Source organism: Notolepis coatsorum (assembly GCF_963971535.1).
Source record: "Notolepis coatsorum genome assembly, chromosome: 2".
NCBI lineage: Eukaryota > Metazoa > Chordata > Actinopteri > Aulopiformes > Paralepididae > Notolepis > Notolepis coatsorum.
The window spans coordinates 29,156,832-29,177,778 of NC_140166.1; the positions used below are offsets into that span (position 1 = coordinate 29,156,832).

At 44.1% G+C, this 20,947-nt stretch overlaps 1 protein-coding gene across 1 annotated transcript in view; it reads left to right on the forward strand.

Moving 5' to 3' along the window:
- wsb2 (WD repeat and SOCS box containing 2) overlaps positions 1–20,947 on the forward strand; it is a 37,800-nt gene that overhangs the window by 2,453 nt on the left and 14,400 nt on the right. The window contains exon 5 of the mRNA XM_084308762.1: positions 1,730–1,830. Coding sequence (XP_084164888.1) covers positions 1,730–1,830 — 101 coding nt within the window. The remainder of the gene's footprint in view (positions 1–1,729; positions 1,831–20,947) is intronic.

The window sequence follows — 20,947 nt, forward strand, 5'->3', positions numbered from 1 at the left end:
ATTGTTTGCTTTTGTCATTGTGCTTTGTGTTAACCCTTCTACACTACAGAAGGTTAACCCTTTCACTACAACCACACTACAGACGGTTAAAGGGCTAACCTTCTGTAGTGTGGTAGTGAAAGGGTTAACCACCTTCTGTATTGTCGCAGTGAAAGGGTTAACCATTTGGTAGTGTGGTAGTCTACTTGCATCAAACAAAGGGTGATTTCCGTTTGACCATGTTACTGGCCATTGTATAAATAATATACCATGGTACTGTACTCACCGTGGTACCACTTTTACCCTTTCACTGCCGCACTACTAAAACGGGTAACCCGTTCACTGCCACATGACAGCCGGTTAACCCTTTCACTGCCACACGACAGAAGGTTAACCCTTTACTATCACACAACCGACGGCGACTGTCTGTTGTGTGATAGTAAAGGGTTAACCTTCTGTCGTGTGGCAGTGAAAGGGTTAAGTAATACCATGATGATGTTATACAATTCAAACCATGATACAGATGTTATTTCCATTATGATGGAAATACTATACTTTTTTGGAAATACCATATATATATATATATATATATATATTTTTTTTTACAATGGTATACATGTTCTTAGACTACTCAAGCAGTTAAAGGAAAACTCCAACATTTTGGGAAATTAGCTTATTTAACATCTTCCCTGGAGTTAGACAAGAAGATGCATACCTTTTTTGTCTCTGTGCGTGCATTTAGCTTAGGGAACAGTCGCTCTGTTAGCGTAGCTTAGCTTCATCACTGGAAGTGGGGGAGGGTTTGAGCCTGACGTTCCCTACAGTGCCCTACAGTCACGAAATACACTCCAAATACAACTCCAAAACGTTACCATGACTTAAAATCATCTTACCTTGACGATTAAAAGCCTCCCCAATTTAGAAAACAGTAATCCAATGGCTGGTATTGATATACTACTAACTACTGCCCGCTAACGGAGCTAACCGGACACTCAAGCAGATAACGAGAGCAATGACTTCCTTTCTGGGGGGTTTCAAAATAAAAGAGTGACGTCTAATAGCAGCGGAATACGTTTATTTTGTACATTATCTAACGTTAACACAAACCTAAACTAACGTTACAACTAACCTAAAGTTAGTTTAGGTTCGTGTTAACGTTAGATAATGTACAAAATAAACGTATTCCGCTGCTATAGACGTCGCTCTTTTATTTTGAAACCCCCCAGAAAGGAAGTCATTGCTCTCGTTATCTGCTTGAGTGTCCGGTTAGCTCCGTTAGCGTGCAGTAGTTAGTAGTATATCAATACCAGCCATTGGATTACTGTTTTCTAAATTGGGGAGGCTTTTAATCGTCAAGGTAAGAGGATTTTAAGTCATGGTAACGTTTTGGAGTGTATTTCGTGACTGTAGGGCACTGTAGGGAACGTCAGGCTCTGGAGCGTAACAGTAAGAAGCATTTTGTATGAAAGTATTCTGTACTTCTGTATGACAACTATTAAAGAAACTTGAACCCTCCCCCACTTCCAGTGATGAAGCTAAGCTACGCTAACAGAGCGACTGTTCCCTAAGCTAAATGCACGCACAGAGACAAAAAAGGTATGCATCTTCTTGTCTAACTCCAGGGAAGATGTTAAATAAGCTAATTTCCCAAAATGTTGGAGTTTTCCTTTAAATAGAGGATTTTCTTTTAATCCACCGTTGGTTATTATTATATTTTATTTCAATCTCTATATTTTCTCTCTCTATTCAGGTAAAAAGGTTCAGGTCCTGTCTGGCCATAAGGACTGGGTCAGCTGCTGTTGCATATCACCAGACTGCAGCATGATTGCATCAGTCGGTAGATTTGACAGAGTGAGTTGCATTTAATTAAAACATATTTTCATACATTATCTCACCTAGCTACACTATGGAATATTGGCACCCTGTGACCGTGAGAGGTACTGCACCTTGTTTAAACATGGCAGATGAGAGAAAATGGTAACTTCTTCAAGAAAGGTAGCTTTGGGGCGGCTAGCTGGCGCAGTGGGCAAGGCGCTCGCCACCAACGCAGGATATGCTGGTTCGAGCCCAGCTCTCGGCGTTGCTACCAGCTTGGCTGGTCGTTCATACTAATATAATTGGCAGTATTAGGGGGTGGGAAGCTGGTGGGTGGGGATCGGACGTTGTGGACAGCGACTCCTACAGGTCGGTTGGTGCGCCTGCGCAGTAGAATCAGGAAGCGACCCTTGAGGACCCTGAGAGATCGCACTGTTCAGGTGAAAAGATGCGATGGCTGCCTCCTCGAGTACCGGAGGGGACACGTGATGCAAGGCTTCGTCCACATTGCAGCCGGCTTGTGGGAGGCATGGCCTAACAGCGTTCGAGACAGGGGAGGGTAGAATTGGACCATACGAAATTGGGGACGGAAGAAAAATAGAAAACGGGAAGAAAAAGTAGATACAAAAAAAAAAAAAGTAGCTTTGGGCAGTGGACACTGTTGTACATTTATGTCAGTCACATTTTATACTCTAAAAAAAGACAGATTTCGTGGCACTGGTCACGCCCAACAAGAAGAGGGTCATATGGGCAGTGTTTGCACCAGAGTCCGAGCAGCGTTTGCACCAGAGTCCGAGCAGTGTTTGCACCAATGAAACCTGTGAATTGAAAATGGGGGACCCTGATGTAAACAAGACGAAAGTCTTTCTCTGGTCTGCATCCCCTTAACAATTGTGTGTATTGAGCTGTACTGTATTGTACCCATTCTGCAATCTGTTAATAAAGTTTTCAATCAATCAATCAATCAAAACCAGAGTCCGAGCAGCGTTTGCACCAGAGTCCGAGCAGCGTTTGCACCAGAGTCCGAGCAGCGTTTGCACCAGAGTCCGAGCAGCGTTTGCACCAGAGTCCGAGCAGCGTTTGCACCAGAGTCCGAGCAGCGTTTGCACCAGAGTCCGAGCAGCGTTTGCACCAGAGTCCGAGCAGTGTTTGCACCAGAGTCCGAGCAGTGTTTGCACCAGAGTCTGAGCAGCGTTTGCACCAGAGTCCGAGCAGCGTTTGCACCAGAGTCCAAGCAGCGTTTGCACCAGAGTCCAAGCAGCGTTTGCACCAGAGTCGGTGCAGAGACCAAATACCTCTCGGGTGCTAGTGCTACAGTGTCTGACAGTAACTTCTGCACGTCTTCGCCAGCTTCACCTCTGCCTCTTTTTTTGAACACATTCATTAATTTTGACAGTTATTGGGAGTGATAACTTCTAAAGAAGTGATCACTTCTTGAATATGACCACCAGTGTTGTCACTTGGAACATTGAGAGTGCGTGTGTTACAGGTATCAGTCCCTATAAGACGAGGTGTTGCTATTCTTTTCATCTACATAATCACATGGAGCTGTAATTAACACAACACAGGAATTCAACGTCCCTGATGACATCACTGGTGGCCATACTCAAACTAATTTACTCTCAATAGCTGTCAAACTATTGTAGTATTTTCCCAAGCTATATGGTTCTGATATGTATCAGAACCTGCTCTAATCTGCTCTGCGTTGTGATTCAAAAACTTTGAAGCCCTGGAAAATACTTTAAACAAAGACTTGAGGGTCTTTGTTATGACGCTCAGCGGTGCAGCAGGAGGAATGAGGAGGAGAAGGTAGTTATTTCAAACGGAGTGGTTTATTAAATCCACAAAGTTATACAAAAATGATCTGTTTCAATTAAAAGTAAAGAATGCTATAGTTGTGATCAAGACACTATGCCGTCTGTGATCTCAACCAGACTAATATTACAGTAGAGTTGATAAGTCGTTGATGAGCTTTGTTCTCTGGCTGATGAACAAAGCAGCCTATTCTCCCTCCAAAAGTGATGTTCTTTGTCCGTTGATCCTTCCTCTGCCCGCGTCGTGTAGAGATGGGGTGTGGTCTCCTGGTCGGTGAGTTGGTTTTCAGAGTTTCTCTTCCACCATCACAACATCCCATTATATCCCAAGGCCCAGCGTCTCTGTGTGATGACATCAGCAGCTGTGTTTCTCCAATCACAGCCTCTCTACGTTTGAATGCAAATAGGGGGTTGGCTTATACAGCCAACTCTATACTTTCCTTTGTTTCCCAGTCAAAGAACAACCACCATCTAACAACCTAATACTTGCATTTATTCATTTCATACTATCTATATTTGAATTACCCTTAATTACATGAACCCAGAGATATCATACTTAAGAAATGTGTTTATCATTAAGACTATTTTCACCTTAAGTGAAAACTAATCTTATTCTGCAGGGGATTTAAGTTTATACTCTAGCGTTCATTAATAATATGCTTTTATACAGTTTAATATGAATTCAGAATTATTACTACAATGTAAACAGGCATTTTGCAGTTTCACATTGTTTTGAATGATTGTCTCTGAGCTTAGTATAATCACATCATATTATCACACCACTCTATTCAGCCTCATCAGTCCAGCCTAACAGTCATATATGCAGGTATGTCATATTGATGGTAAACCTCCTATCTCTTTAAACACACATTTAAGTTATTTAACTATAATTCTTATTTGAGACTTTTCATACTATCAGACCAGTTGGCTACACCTGTGTTGTCCCTAGGCCGCGGGGCAGCCAATACCAACTGCATGTGATCTGATCATCTCATTGTGTTAGCTGTTTACCCACCCCCCTTGTAAACAGTTGCTCTATTGTCTTGAAGGAAACCGGTTCTGTCGCACCTTCCAAGCTGTTGATTACTTCCTCCTGCGCTAACTTGGCCCGTGGACTGACTGAATAAGACAGCTGTTTTGACTAAATCTTATGTTTGCTTAGAACCTTTTTGATTGGCATGTTTCTACAATACTATTACACATTAGTTTGATTTGTACCCGTTATGATCTATTGTTCATTAAAAACTACCACAGTTTCCACACTCGGATAGTTCATCTATCCTTAATTATGTCAAACATAGATCTTAACTTCTACTTACTACTATCTGGATAAGAATTAATCATACTTGGATAAAATACATATGGTTTGCCACACTCAGATCCTAAAATTCAACCTAACATTCTTTTTCTAAATCTCCTTCTTATGTATACTTATAAATTCAAACACCTTTATTAGCAGTTTCGGTTTTTGTGCCCCGTGTACAGTCTTTGACACGCTGTTTCGTACCAAGATCAATTTCCATTGGTTTCCAATGTGATTTGTCAAATTCCAACTTGGAACAGTGAGGAGGGGGGTCAATGTTTTCTAGATCGACCTGGCCTCCTCCTTATTTCTCAGAGCTGGTGCAGTTCACGACTGCTGAATGCTACCACCAACTCTGGGAGGTGGAATTAGAAAGCCAATTGCCTTTCTATCACACCCCGTCTTCTGTCGAGACCGCATGTCTCGTGTTGAACTCTATAGGGGTAGGACCCCCTGCTGTATTGCTCTGTCGCTGTCACAGCTGTGAGGAGGTCGTCGCTGGCTGCTCAACCCCCGTTGACCCTCGGATTAGTGGAAGAGGTTTGCTTCTCTCCCCCTCCGCCTGGTCGTTGATAGGGGCGATAGCAGCTCCACCCTTTCGCTTGTTGACCCCCTGGTCAATTGCTAAGGCCTTGCAGCCCGTCTGTTGACAGCCGGAGTTGTTGATGAGGCCTTGCAGCCTGTCTCCTCGTAGGTTGCCTGTCGTTTGGCTCCTCTCGTTCCCCTCTGAAGCCTCAAGACCCGGTCACTGCGTTGGCCGGAACTCTCCAGGCCTGAGAGGTAGGCTTCTCCTGGTTCTTCTCTAGGTGCCCTGCAGTGTTGTGATTCCCCATGGACCTCTGGGTAGACACTAGCCAGTGTCTGGTTCCCCAGTACTGATGGAATCCTTGGGTCTGCTTCGTACCACACTCGGATGCATGTCGGTTCCCCAATCTCCCATTTGTATCCTGCAGTGAATATATATCGCTTCGGGACAGTGCAGGTTACTTCTACCACAACAATTTATTGAGAATCCATATTTTTCCTCCCTCAGACACTCTTTACTGGTCTGAGTTCTGACAACTTTCTATTCCAAATCATTTTTCTATATATTTTATGGCTTCTTGATCGTTAATATTCAAAATTCAGAAAAATTCACATGGCTCTCCTTATATTATGCTGTCAAAACAGTATAACCCACCACCCTTCGATGTGGAATAACATTCAAACATCGTTACCTTCGTCCCTGGACAGCTGCTTCCCGGCCTGGACAGTCAGCACTGACACATCCACTCTCCCAGTAGTCCTAGGTGTACGGCAACAAATCGCAGTCCGCCTTAAACACACATCCTCCACACGCTCCGTCAGCCTTCACCAAGCCAACGGAGTCCCCCACAAGCCAATTATCAATTGCACATGTTCACACCCTACACAAAGACTAATTTGGCCAATAGCGACCAAAACCTATTGAGCTTATCAATGTACAGAGAATCATGCTTCCCAACACTTCCACCAATCACGACACACCCCCAGCTCCTAGAACCGGATTTTTAATGGGCGGAGAACAAAAATCCATGAACCAGCTCATGTCCATTCACTTTGTTCCCAGTCCATTATATAGACATATACTACCCCGTCCTGATGTGTCGAGATCACTCCCAGCTTGTCAGGTACCCTAAGAAAAAATATATAGAAAACAAACAAAAAACAAACAAAGAAAAAGCACGCTCAAAATAATAAATGAAAAAAATAAACCAAACTTGTGCGCTTCTTCTTTTTTCTTTGGTGCTCACTCTTAGAAACAAAATTAACCTATTATCTAGGGGCTTATGCACCCCCGTATTAACTAAGAAACAAAAAAGGGAAAAATCAAATGAATAAACAAAATGAACGCTCCCGGCCTAAGTCAGGAATTGTTCATAATACACTAGAAAAGAGAAATTCTGCAGAAATAAAAATAAACACCTACACCTATTACTCATAACTGTTAATATCCATCTATCAATACCATAAAAAACTAGAAACAACTATGGGTCTTTTTAATTTCTTAATCATGCAGTCCACCCTTTGACCAATCTGAATGTTGACCAAGCATGGATAATTTACTGACCACTAGCTTCCGCAGTATCACATCATCACACTGTCTAATATTGAATACCTAATATTAACTGTTTAACATAATTTGATTTTCTTGTTAGTCTGATTAGTTCATGCATTTGTCAGTTAATCAAATGCATGATCATAATCTAATCACCTAACCCCTCTATTTATTTTTTATTCTATTTTTATTCTAATCTAATCAGGAGCATATACTATTATTCAATCTATTCCATCTTTACCCTAATCAGTTGCATATATTTTTATTCTGCCGGTGGCCTCTGCAGACATGACCTTTGAAAATGACCTTTCAGTCCACAGATCCAGCAAACCTGTCCGTGTCCCCTGGGTTGTGGGACCCGGTGGGCCGCCCGCCCGCCTGTGATCGGATGGCCCTGGGGTCATCGGGCCCAGAGCATGTAAAGCCACGTACCTATTTGGTTCAGTCACAGTTCCTTGAGCCTGTTGTTGGGAGGGGCCCGCTACCTGTCCAGACAACGGAGCACACGGCATGGCTCGGTCACGGTGGCCTAACACCGACGCCCGAAACATGATCTCAATAGCTGTACCATCTAGTAGTGCAGTCTTTCTTGCCAGTTCTTGTTCCAATCTCTGAGTCTCGTGTGCGGCTTGACCGATCTCCAGCTGTGTCTTCATCAGATCTCGATGAACTGCCTCGTGTCGTTCGAACGCTGTTACAAACGCTCTCTTTTGTCTATAGGACAACGCCTCTTCCCCCATCTCAGCGCTGGCGGTTTGACTTCCCATCGCTGGGCCCCGCCTCTCATCTTGGCTTTGGTGCTGAGGGGGTCCTGGACAGGGGGAGCTTGCGGGCTGTGAACACTGTACTTGATACCGACCTTGGTTTTGCCCGTATCCACCTCTCCTGTCCCCACTTGATCCCCGTGCCTGCCAGGGTGTCCCTCTTGGGGTTTGTTGTTGTTCCGGCGCAGGACCCCCTTGTGGCCCCAACTGGGCCCGTCTCTGGCCATCTGGTTCTCCGTTGGAGCCTGTCTCCCCTCTGGGCTGTGTGGACTGGATTAGGCCTTGGAGGTATTCCACTACCTGTCCAGCCTCGGTTAGCTGTTGTTCTAGAGGGAGGCATGTCTTCCACTCTTCCTCCACCTTGGCCCTTGCTGCCTGGCTCCTAGTCAGCGGGCCACTTCTCTCAGTCTGGTACTGATGGTGGGGGATACCTAGGCACGGAACACAGGTGGGCTGTAGAAACTGTTCATGTATTATCCCATACCTGTTGTCAGTCTCTATTTCCGCCGTACGGCCAGCGTCAACTCCCTGGGACTGCTGCAACAACATCGCTCTCCTCAGTTGCTTCCTTTGTCTCTTGGTTAACTGGCAGTCACCTGCAACGGACACCTCAGCGTGGATCGGCTCGGGTAATACAGTTGTCTCTGGGTTGCTCGCAACAACAACCCCTTGTGGCGGAGTTAAAGACATTATTTCCAGTCCCTCCATCACACTGGACTCCGGAGGGGAGTCGATCACATTCAAGTCAATCAGGTTAACGTCACTGTTGAATTCGGTCAATGTAATGCCTGCAGAGGTTGTCGGCATTACCCCACTACCGGCATTATTTCTTTTCATCACCTTTCGTAATCTCTTTTTCTGTTTTTTGATTTGGGTACGCATTCTATACCGGCCTCCTTTCTTACATTTAAATACAAGGTTCTGTAATGGCCTGAATATCTTTGGCCATTGTTTCGTCACTTTTATTGTGACATTCCCAGTCGTTGAAATAGACAGATTGTCTACCCTTTCTATGGTTAGTGCACCTAACCCTCCAGTTGCTCCTATCCGTGTATTTTCCATTCTCACCCTCTTTCAAACACTCGTAATATCACCGTTTGGAAAGCAAGTGTCTCTGTATTCTAACTATCTTTACAAACTTGAGTTAATTTCACTCACACTGATATATTGGTGCAAACAGGAATTGATAACTCGCTGTGTGATACTATACCCCGACTTTCAACAGTCCATTTGATTTCCCTGTCTGGAGTTCGAAATTGTCAGCACTGGCCTGTCCGCCCTGGAGCAGCTGTGAAGAGAGAAGAAAAAGCATACACTTAATTATCAGTGGCATTTCCCGTTCACAATCCATCATTTATCTTTAAGCATGGAATGTCGGGCATCTCCTATACTAAAATCACTTGAGAGCATTTGTGCAATTTTCGTTTGAATTATCAACGACACGGCCTTAATCGTTTTTCAGTTGTCTTCATCGGAAAACTGGATCTCCCAATCCCGTTGTCATGTTCCTTCTCACAACTCCGGGGAACCCTATTTCACATCAGTTTTTTCCCTTCTGTTGGTCAATCAGAAATTTGTTATTTACAGCCTATCATTTCTAAACATCTGTGCTGGATATGGTAATCTAGGTGACTAAAATCACTATCTCTTATAATTCAGGTGAATAAAAACACTTTTACTCTTATTTCTCTTTGCAAATGGCTATGTGTATATTTAATCCTAATCTTTCCTTCTGTGTAACTTTATTTATTTCTATCCGTGAAAGCCTAAACATGTATTCCGCTCATATTACATTTTACATACCAGTAATACACATATTTCACACACAATTTTGCACACAATTTCTACACATTCCCCCGTAACACCTAACCACTTAGGTGTTAAACCCACTTCTCACGAGAATAGAAACCAATTTTCAGTGCCTTATGATACTGAATTCTCGTGCATTTAGAACAGTGTCACACAACCTGTTCATTAAACCACAGGCGCCGACACTACCCCCACTTTGAAATCCCTGTAGACCAATGACATCTCACTGGTCAACCCGACCTGTGGCCCACGGCGTCACCCCCAGTTCGCGACCTGGAACGCGAAACCCCGGGCCTCCTACTCAAGGATATCCAAAGTCCATATCACTCTCAACCACTGCTGCTCACGCACAGCACCTCCGACACCAATCAACCACCGCAACCACCTACACCCAAATACCCACACACAATATAACCCAATGCGCGTAGTGTGGCAGCGAGCTTTTGACGAGTGCACGCATAGCGCATCCCCGTCAATGCGCGGTGGCAGACAACGAGCCCACCCCCGCCACGACGTCTAGCAGTCCCCGTACCCCCGTTAAAATGAAAATGTGCGCAGTGTGGCAGCGAGCATCGACGAGTCGCACACATAGCGCATCCCCGTCAATGCATGGAGGCAGACAGTGAGCTACGACGATCTGTCTACCCAGGTGCAGCCGAGCAGAGTAACCCCCACACGCAGGTCCATCTGCGTGGAGAGTCCCCAACCTGTCCTCAAAACATGCTCCGACTTACAGCCCACCAACATGAACGCCACACAAAAGACACTGACACGGAGCCTACCGTGTCGCCCCGTGTCAGCCGCGCCACACTTCTCCATTAAATCAAGAGACCGGAAGGCGGCCGGATACCTGGAGAGAGCCAGAGAGAAATAACAATAAAACTGAATATTGAACAACAACATACATCAAACAAGTCCCAAATTCAACCAACTGCCTCTGAATCCTACAGTAGACAGCAATAAACAATAAATCTAGCAATACACCGCGTCCGAAACCTATACATAACAACCATAAACAACATACAAGTCCAAACTAGGAGAGAAAGAGAGAGCGTTCCGGGGGGGGGCCGAGGGGGGAAGAGAGAAAGGAAGAGAGGTGGTGGAGGAACGAGATACCTCGTTCAAATAACACCTCATTAGAATATAGCCTATGCCACAAACCCATGCAGGGAGTGAGGGGGAGGGAGAGAGAGAGGGGGGGGGGTGTAAGAGAGAGAGAGAGAGAGGGGGGGAGGTGAGAGGGAGAGAGAGAGAGGGAGGAAAGGGAGAGAGAGGGAAGGAGAGAGAGAGAGAGGGGGGGGGGGGTGGGTGGGGGGTAAGAGAGAGAGAGAGAGAGGGGGGGAGGTGAGAGGGAGAGAGAGAGGGAGGGAGGAAAGGGAGAGAGAGGGAAGGAGAGAGCGAGAGAGAGAGAGGGGGGGGAGGTGAGAGGGAGAGAGAGAGGGAGGGAGGAAAGGGAGAGAGAGAGAGAGGGGGGGGGGTGAGAGGGAGGGAGAGAGAGAGGTGGGGGAGAGGGAATGGACGAGGGGGAGGGGGAGGGGGGGCCAGGGCCCCACATTCCACTACCAGATCAAAGCATAACAATCTAATCCAACCCCTATTATTACACTAACCTCTAAATGAAATCGTTCTGTGTGCAGAACCCAAAAACAGTTTAAAAAGGAAACTCACCATGTCCTCTGCTGCCCCCTACCGTATTCCTAAATAAACTCCACCTTCCCCTCAACAATGGACGCCCGGCGCCCCTACCAAGATGGCCGCCTCATCGCGAGACATCCCGAGAGCCTCGCCATGCTATGTCGTCGGCACAGTTAGCTTAGCATATTAGCTTCGTTAGCTTCAACCCAGCGCGCGCATGTCGCCAGACCGCCCTTCGCTCCACGCACCCTTATGACGTCACAACCGGCGACCGCTTTAGCCGTTAGCGCGGCTAGTTAGCATTAGCTTAGCTTCTCCCACGATACCATAAAAACGTACCCCAACAACCCATTGTCCCGTTTCGCCGCGTGGGCCGACACCTCGCAATGTTAACACAACATCACATTCCCCACAACAGAACCCTAATCCTCTCAAAACGCCAGTGTAGTGACTTAATCAAAAAAAATAAAAACATAACATCATAGAGGCCCTCACAAAAACTAGCTTGACCCCACCGCCTTCACTTCCGGTGTGCTCAGGACGACTTCCGGGACAACTTCTCATACCATCCCGATCCCCTAAAACATTAAACAACTACTTTATCCGCGTCGAATATGAAAATTTTAAAGTGCCTTACACATCCCCGTAATCCCAAGACACTACCCATCAACCTTATACATCCGAACCTACGCCGCTTTGTCACTAGCATCCTCCGGTCGCCCCCAGGCTAACACAGCAGCTAACCGCCGCTGCGTTCCAACGGCCCTCGAAAAACCGGCGTTACACCATTACATATTCCCACGGCTATCCGGTGACTTAAATTACATAATAATACAACAATAAACTCATACGCTTCATCAATCATACCTAACCATAGCCATCATCCAAACATTCAATCATACTGCCACAAATAAAAACACAAACATCCATTCAGATCCACATTCTATTGTCCCTCGAACGTCCGCGCGGCAGTTCTCACATTCCGTTTCACTTTATTCAATAACTTCCATGCGACTATTAAAAACGAGACCAAGTGCCATCGTACACTTCACTATACTGAATGTTTAAGTTTACAACAGCCTTGTAATCGAATCGCCACTAAGTACTAAGTCAGTCTTTCAACCGAAATGTTTTCAAGCACCATCGTTCGCCCCTTATTACAGCGCACGTAATCAATTAATATGCCGGCGTGTTAGCGTATCAAATAGGACCTCCTTAGGCTTTCGGGTTTCTTTAATCCGCAAACTCACCTTGCCGACAACCCCCTCGCCCTTTTGATCCAATTGAATATGTCCTAAAACGATCATAATTCTCCATTTAATTCGGCCGATAGTCCCCGCAGATACCACGTCCCGTCGTAATGCCGGTCATCACGTTCAGTCAGAAAACTATGTTACAGCCTCGTAAACACTAGCCAGCCCCGCTTATATTAATCGTGTCGTGTTAGGCCTGTAATCGCACAACAAGATCCCTGATTTATACCGATCCCCCTTCATTTCTACCATACCCGATTACATAATCCAAACAGCGTTTGAGCCACCGCATCCACGTCTCGGTGAAACACATCTTGCCCCGGTGCCGATTTGAGTACGCGCCACTCCGACGAGACCCGTCTCACCTCCCCGGCGCAAACACATGGCTCCCCCACTGTTCAGACACGCAAAAATTATCAACATTATAGCGCCCATCTCCTGAGAAATGTATTAGGGTTGCCATAACCCAGGATACGCATCTGTCGAATGCCAAATCAGATATACCGAGCCTCATGATCAGTTAAGCATTTCATCTGCCGCCGTCCGACGCCACGACCTACACCATAAACCAGATAGTTGTGCTCCCCCCAACGCCTACATATTTAATACAATATGAGGTTTCCAACTTCGTCATATATCACTATATGAGGTTTTAACTTTTCTTCATATACTCCTATATGAGGTTTTAACTTTTCCCACCCCTTGTTCGAACTGAGCAGCCAATTCTCCGTCATCACTCACCTCTCTCACAGGATCGAAGCTCACGCAGCAGCGGCCTTCGTTGTCCGCTGATGAGGTCGATGAATGAAGAAAAAAATTCTTGTTTCCACGGCCGCCACTTGTTCAAGGGCCACGGCACCAAAATGTAGTATTTTCCCAAGCTATATGGTTCTGATATGTATCAGAACCTGCTCTAATCTGCTCTGCGTTGTGATTCAAAAACTTTAAAGCCCTGGAAAATACTTTAAACAAAGACTTGAGGGTCTTTGTTATGACGATCAGCGGTGCAGCAGGAGGAATGAGGAGAAGAGGGTAGTTATTTCAAACGGAGTGGTTTATTAAATCCACAAAGTTATACAAAAATGATCTGTTTCAATTAAAAGTAAAGAATGCTATAGTTGTGATCAAGACACTATGCCGTCTGTGATCTCAACCAGACTAATATTACAGTAGAGTTGATAAGTCGTTGATGAGCTTTGTTCTCTGGCTGATGCAGTCTATTCTCCCTCCAAAAGTGATGTTCTTTGTCCGTTGATCCTTCCTCTGCCCGCGTCGTGTAGAGATGGGGTGTGGTCTCCTGGTCGGTGAGTTGGTTTTCAGAGTTTCTCTTCCACCATCACAACATCCCATTATATCCCAAGGCCCAGCGTCTCTGTGTGATGACATCAGCAGCTGTGTTTCTCCAATCACAGCCTCTCTACGTTTGAATGCAAATAGGGGGTTGGCTTATACAGCCAACTCTATACTTTCCTTTGTTTCCCAGTCAAAGAACAACCACCATCTAACAACCTAATACTTGCATTTATTCATTTCATACTATCTATATTTGAATTACCCTTAATTACATGAACCCAGAGATATCATACTTAAACACATTTCTTATCATTAAGACTATTTTCACCTTAAGTGAAAACTAATCTTATTCTGCAGGGGATTTAAGTTTATACTCTAGCGTTCATTAATAATATGCTTTTATACAGTTTAATATGAATTCAGAATTATTACTACAATGTAAACAGGCATTTTGCAGTTGTTTCACATTGTTTTGAATGATTGTCTCTGAGCTTAGTATAATCACATCATATTATCACACCACTCTATTCAGCCTCATCAGTCCAGCCTAACAGTCATATACCGTAATTCCTCTAATAGTAACCCCGGCTTGTATTTGTTTCAACTGTAGCGGATACCAGGCTTGTATTAGGAGGAGGCATGTATAAGAGAGAGGCCTATATTTCTAATTTTCAAACCGATCATAATGAATAAATCAACATTTTGTGTCAGTTTGAACCCAGTAAAATGTACTGGGTTCATTTATTGAAACCAAGTACTGTATGAAATACGGTAGTAAACAGTGCAATTATAGGTGGTCAAAAAAAGTTAAATAAAGTAAAATAGTGCAATCACAATACTGGTATAATAATAATAATAATAACTTTGTTTTATACAATTCTGAGGTAGGCTTACTCTCTTGGTAAACATTAACACCATACCATTATATGGTATTTACTGCACAGCCAGGCCAGCATATAACAACAATAACAAAATATACCCGGCTTGTATTAGGAGGCCGGCTTATAATTGCTTAGCTCAACAGCGCACCCGGTCATTAATAGAGACCCGGTTTTTAATTGAATACCGGTTACTATTAGAGGAATTACGGTATGCAGGTATGTCATATTGATGGTAAACCTCCTATCTCTTTAAACACACATTTAAGTTATTTAACTATAATTCCTATTTGAGACTTTTCATACTATCAGACCAGTTGGCTACACCTGTGTTGTCCCTAGGCCGCGGGGCAGCCAATACCAACTGCATGTGATCTGATCATCTCATTGTGTTAGCTGTTTACCCACCCCCCTTGTAAACAGTTGCTCTATTGTCTTGAAGGAAACCGGTTCTGTCGCACCTTCCAAGCTGTTGATTACTTCCTCCTGCGCTAACTTGGCCCGTGGACTGACTGAATAAGACAGCTGTTTTGACTAAATCTTATGTTTGCTTAGAACCTTTTTGATTAGCATGTTTCTACAATACTATTACACATTAGTTTGATTTGTACCCGTTATGATCTATTGTTCATTAAAAACTACCACACTATGAATGTGTGCACTGCAAATGGTTTAGTTTTTGGATGTGTGTGTGAGTTTATGTGCAAAATAAATCTGCATTGTTTTTTGGTGAAGTGGCCTTTAGATAATCTACATATGTTTAAAGAAAGGGATGATCTGGGGTTGATGCACGTGACGTGTAAGAAGTCTACTGCAGCACCAGACAGTAGATCACTTGTGCAAAGGTCACTGTTGGCTTTAGGTGATCCGTCATTACTTTGTTATTCTGTTAAGCTGCATGTTGTCAAAGCTCTCTTGGGTCCTTCCTTGAGCATCTATCCAGGAATCCATCCTCCCTATGAGTTTGCTTGTGAACGCAGACTATTTATCTGGGTCACAGTTGTTGCAATGTTGTTGTTCCAGTTTCTTCATTGTTTTTGTACTTTGCTGCTGTTTACTGTATGCAACTGAGGGGAAATAAATTAAATTAATGGGAAGTGATGTCAACTTGAACTTTGTTAAAAGTGCAATCCAAGACCCTTCTTGTGCACATCTGAGCTCTCGCTGTTTAGCATTGTTATAGCAGGGGCCTTATGGAACACTGGTCATTTTAACTTAAAGTAGGTGGAAGGAATTCCTGGGTGATCATAGTGCCTTTTTTATTTTTTATAAATGTTTTTTTTAACCTTTATTTAACCAGGAAGTCCCATTGAGATACAAGATCTCTTTTGCAAGGGAGACCTGGCCAAGATGACAGCAATAACATTTGCAATATATCAGACGGCAATTAAATTAAGCATTACATCACGCGCAGGAGTGGTTTGTGAACAATAAACCATGCCTAGGGGGGGTCGTTAGACCCCCCCTAGGCATGGTTTATTTTTCACAAATCACGACTGCAAGTGGTGTAATGCTTTTATACAACTGCCACATTCATCCAACCTTATTGCTATACAATAAACACGCATTAATCGAAGATTTATTGAGAACCATCCGCCAGAAAAAGTAGTTCCCAAAAAAGAGAAGTTGCCTCCATGTGGAAGCAGCTCGGAAGTGCATTAAACTGTTCTCAGTAGGACATCCAACCAACTAACACATCCAACTGTCTTTCAACTAAGACATCCAACCAACTAACACATCCAACTGTCTTTCAAATAAGGCATCCAACCAACTAACACATCCAACTGTTTTTCAACTAAGACATCCAACCAACTAACACATCCAACTGTCTTTCAACTAAGGCATCCAACCAACTAACACATCCAACTGCCTTTCAATTAAGACATCCAACTAACTAACACATCCAACTTTTCTTTAGTTTTTAATTATGAAGTTAGTTTTTAATTATGAAGTTAGTGGTTGTTATTGGAATGATTGATTGAAAATGTTATTACCAGATGCAGAATGGGTACAATACAGTATGGCTCAATACACACAATTGTTAAGGGGATGCAGACCTACTTTCTATAGAACTTCATTCTTAGATGCTTCTATTGAAAGTAGGTAAAAAAAAAAAAAAAAAAGATTGCCATTAATCAATCAATCAATTCACGTGATTTTTATTTTGTTCTACAATGACTCATGACCCATCAATTACATCATCCAACATTGTTTAAGCAACTAAGACATTGTGTGTGTGCGACCGAGTGAGTGTGTCTGGAAGCCAGACAGTGTGAGAGATTGAGCTCTGGCAAGGAAGGGGACGGGAAAAAAATTGCAAATTAATCAATCAATCAATTCGCGCGATTTTTATTTTGTTCTACAATGACTCATGACCCATCAATTACATCATCCAACATTGTTTAAGCAACTAAGACATTGTGTGTGTGTGTGTATGCGACCGAGTGAGTGTGTCTGGAAGCCAGACAGTGTGAGAGATTGAGCTCTGGCAAGGAAGGGGAAGAAAAGAAAAATTGCAAATGAATCAATCAATCAATCAATTCGCGCGATTTTTATTTTGTTCTACAATGACTCATGACCCATCAATTACATCATCCAACATTGTTTAAAGGACTAAGACATTCGCAGTGACAGAATCGCTTTATATTTAGTCGTTATGACGCTATCAACATATCCATTTGTTAAAGATTATTGTCCGCCATCTTGTTTTTCAGAAAAATCCGCACGGCGGAGTGATGTGATTCGGTTGTGGGCGGGTCCTGGGACCAGGAGCGTGGATTGTGCCAGATACATACGTGTAAATTGACTGTTTCAGCCAATCAGAATCGAGAAATTTGCATGCCGTTGTATAAGGTCCTGTAGCCCATTCCATGCCCAAGGTGCGAAGCTTGAAAAAGCTGTTCTTCCTAGTTCAGTGTTTATTCTCGGGTTTTTTAAAAGTAGCCATCTTGTGGACCTGGTATGGTAGCTGCTAGAGGCAAAGCTAATTAGGTTGGAAAGATATAGGGGAAGCTTCCCTAGTGTAACTGAGGGGTACAATTCCCTGACTGTATTGATAAGTATGGTATCATTAAACCACTACCGCTTTATGTACTTTAACTACTGGCCATACAGTACACGATATCTAAATATGATGAACACTTTCCCACAATGAAATCGGTTCCAGACAAAGGTAATAATCAAATATTTAATATAGCAAAAGGTACATATGATATTTACTATTACATTTATGATTTGAATGCACTTGTAAGGCAAATGAGTACTCGTAGGCAAATCAACACTGAATGTCCAATCTCTGGTTACGCAGGAAGCAAGTATACAACCTGGCTCTTAGGGAATTAGATCTATGGTACACTTAATGATATAGCGGGATGTTCTGGAGGGGGTCCTCCCGGTTGTAAGCCGGTAGGGGGGGTAGGAGAGCCGTCGGTAGTAGACCGTCTGGTCAACGATATCTAGGGAGACTTCAAGTACAGAAGACAGTGCAGTAGACTCTTGATCCGCAGATGAATACACCTTGGTTCTCTTGTAGGCTGTAGCTCCACAATGAAGAAGAAGCTAGGCGACCTCAGTCTCTCTGAGCGCCGACTCAACTTGACTCCTCTCGGGGGTAAATCCAACACTCACAGGCGTCGGCGATTATCCGCTCCACAAATCACATTACCAAAGCAAATATATTCCAGCCGCATAGGGCTCAGCAGTCGTCGGGTAGGTAATCCAGTGTACATGTCCCTCGGTCCTCGTCTAGATCTCCTCGGATGAAAGCGCCATGTGGTCGGCCCAGCCTGGTTAAGACTCTAGATAACACGAGGAAGCGTTGGAGATGCTGGTCACTTTAGAACTCTAACCGCACGATGCACCATACACGATAGACTATTATTACTTAATAGAAATACGTCGCACTCGACGGTACAGTGCCAAACTCTGACAATTCAGCTATTAATTCGCACGAGGTCTCGATGCTATTCTAAGGCCAAACAGGCCATACTACACCGCACGTGGTATCGTGGGTGAGGCTTCACGTTCTGTTACTAAGTTGGAAGAAGGGTAAAGGACTAAGAGATTTCTACATTTACTTGCGCCATATTTATATGCACGGTGAACAAATAGTGCCACTCTCATTTCGGTAGCCGTATCCCTGAGCGGAGCCGGGGCTAGTACGGACATGTCTCGTCGGTACCTTTGAACTTGACGCCAGGGGCTGGTCCCCTGGCGCCTGGTCCTTTTGTCCAATAAGAGAATGAACTATTATGGGCTATAGTAGGCTAAAGGGATATTCCGTGTATATGTACAAGGAATATACAAGGGATATCAAACGATCTACAAATACTATTCAATATATATCAATAAATAAATATATATATTCGGTTTAATCTGATCCTTCGTAACACCTAGGATGGCCTTATATATAAAAACAAACATGTGGGATTTCCTCCGTACGTACAGAGAGGTCCATCCTACCATTTGGTAAAGCACACTGGTGAGTAAGCCCTTTGGCACTGATGAAGCGCAGAGAAGCATGATACACACTGTCTAGCTTTTTTAGCATTGAAGAGGCAGCATGCATATATATTATGTCACCATAGTCAATTACAGACAGGAATGTGGCTTGAACAAGTTTCTTTCTGGCCTCAAAAGAAAAGCATTGTTTGTTGCGAAAGAAAAAAAAAAGTTTTAGTTTAAGTTTCTTTTGTGAGGTTTCCAATATGCGCTTTAAAAGATAGCTTTTCATCCAGCCATAGCCCAAGATACTTGTAGGATGAAACATTTTCTATGGTTGCTCCCTTTAGCGTAACGATATGAACATGATTCACTGGCTGTGAGCGAGCCCTTGTGAACATCATGGATTTAGTTTTCTTTGCATTTAAAACTAGTTTAAGATCAAAAAGGGAGGTTTGAAAACAATTAAACGCAGCCTGGAGGTTCTCGATCACCTGAGTAAGGGAGGGAGCACTTGTATACAGGACTGTATCGTCCACATAAAGATGCATCTTGGCTGTCTGGATTTTATTTCCCATGTCATTTATAAAAATAGAGAATAAAACCGGAGCCAAAATAGACCCTTGGGGAACACCTTTGTTGATTTCTAAAAAACTTGATTTGTAGTTCTCTGCAAATATACATTGTGTTCTGTCTGAGAGGTAATTTCTGAACCAATTTACCGCTTCCTGTCCAATGCCAATGTTGTCCAGTCTATCCAGTAATAGTTTGTGGTCTACGGAGTCAAATGCTTTTGATAAATCAACAAACAATGCTGCACAATGTTGTTTCTTGTCAAGTGTGTTGATTACCACAATTAAAGTTTACCCAAATCAAAAACCCTGGGTAGACAAATCCGTCCGTGAAGCTCTGAAAGCGCGCACCAAAGCATACAACAACGGCCTGGTGGCAGGCAACATGAATGACCACAAGGTGGCGCGATACAACGTAAGGAGGACAGTAATGGAGGCAAAACGGCGCTACAGGGATAAAATTGAACTCCAGTTTGAACAGGCTGACTCCAGAGCTATGTGGCAGGGGCTCAAAACGATGACAGACTACAAAGGCACCTCCCTCAAACTGAACAGTGACATCTCCTTAGCAAATGACCTCAATACCTTCTATGCGAGGTTTGATGCTGGTAATAACAACACCAGCCCACAAGCCACGGCAATGGGGGGGGGGGGGTCTGCTGCTGATGGAGACTCAGTGTTCAGGGTAACAGAGCATGAGGTGAGGCGGACCTTTAAAAAAGTGAATATCAGGAAGGCAGCAGGACCGGATGGCATCCCCGGCCGCGTCCTAAAAGTCTGTGCCGACCAACTGGCCCCGGTATTCACTGACATATTTAACCTGTCCTTAGAACAGGCTGTCATCCCCACCTGCCTGAAGAAGTCCACTATTATCCCTGTACCCAAAAAATCCAAGCCTGCTTGCCTTACCGCCCTGTAGCTCTCACCTCCATAGCCATGAAGTGCTTTGAGAAGCTAGTAAAGGGCTACATCTGCTCCTCCCTCCCCATCAACATGGACCCCCTGCAATTTGCATACCGCCCCAACAGGTCCACGGAGGACGCCATAGCCCATGTGCTGCACACAGCAGCATCACACCTGGACAAGAGGAAGGGGAACTATGTGAGAATGCTATTCATCGACTACAGCTCGACATTCAATACCATAGTCCCCTCCAAACTCATAGCCAAGCTCAGGGACCTGGGCTTGAACTATGACCTCTGCCAGTGGGTCTTGGACTTCCTGACGGGCAGACCCCAGGTGGTGAGAGCAGGCAACTGCACCTCCTCATCCATCACCCTCAACATAGGGGCCCCCCAGGGCTGTGTTCTGAGTC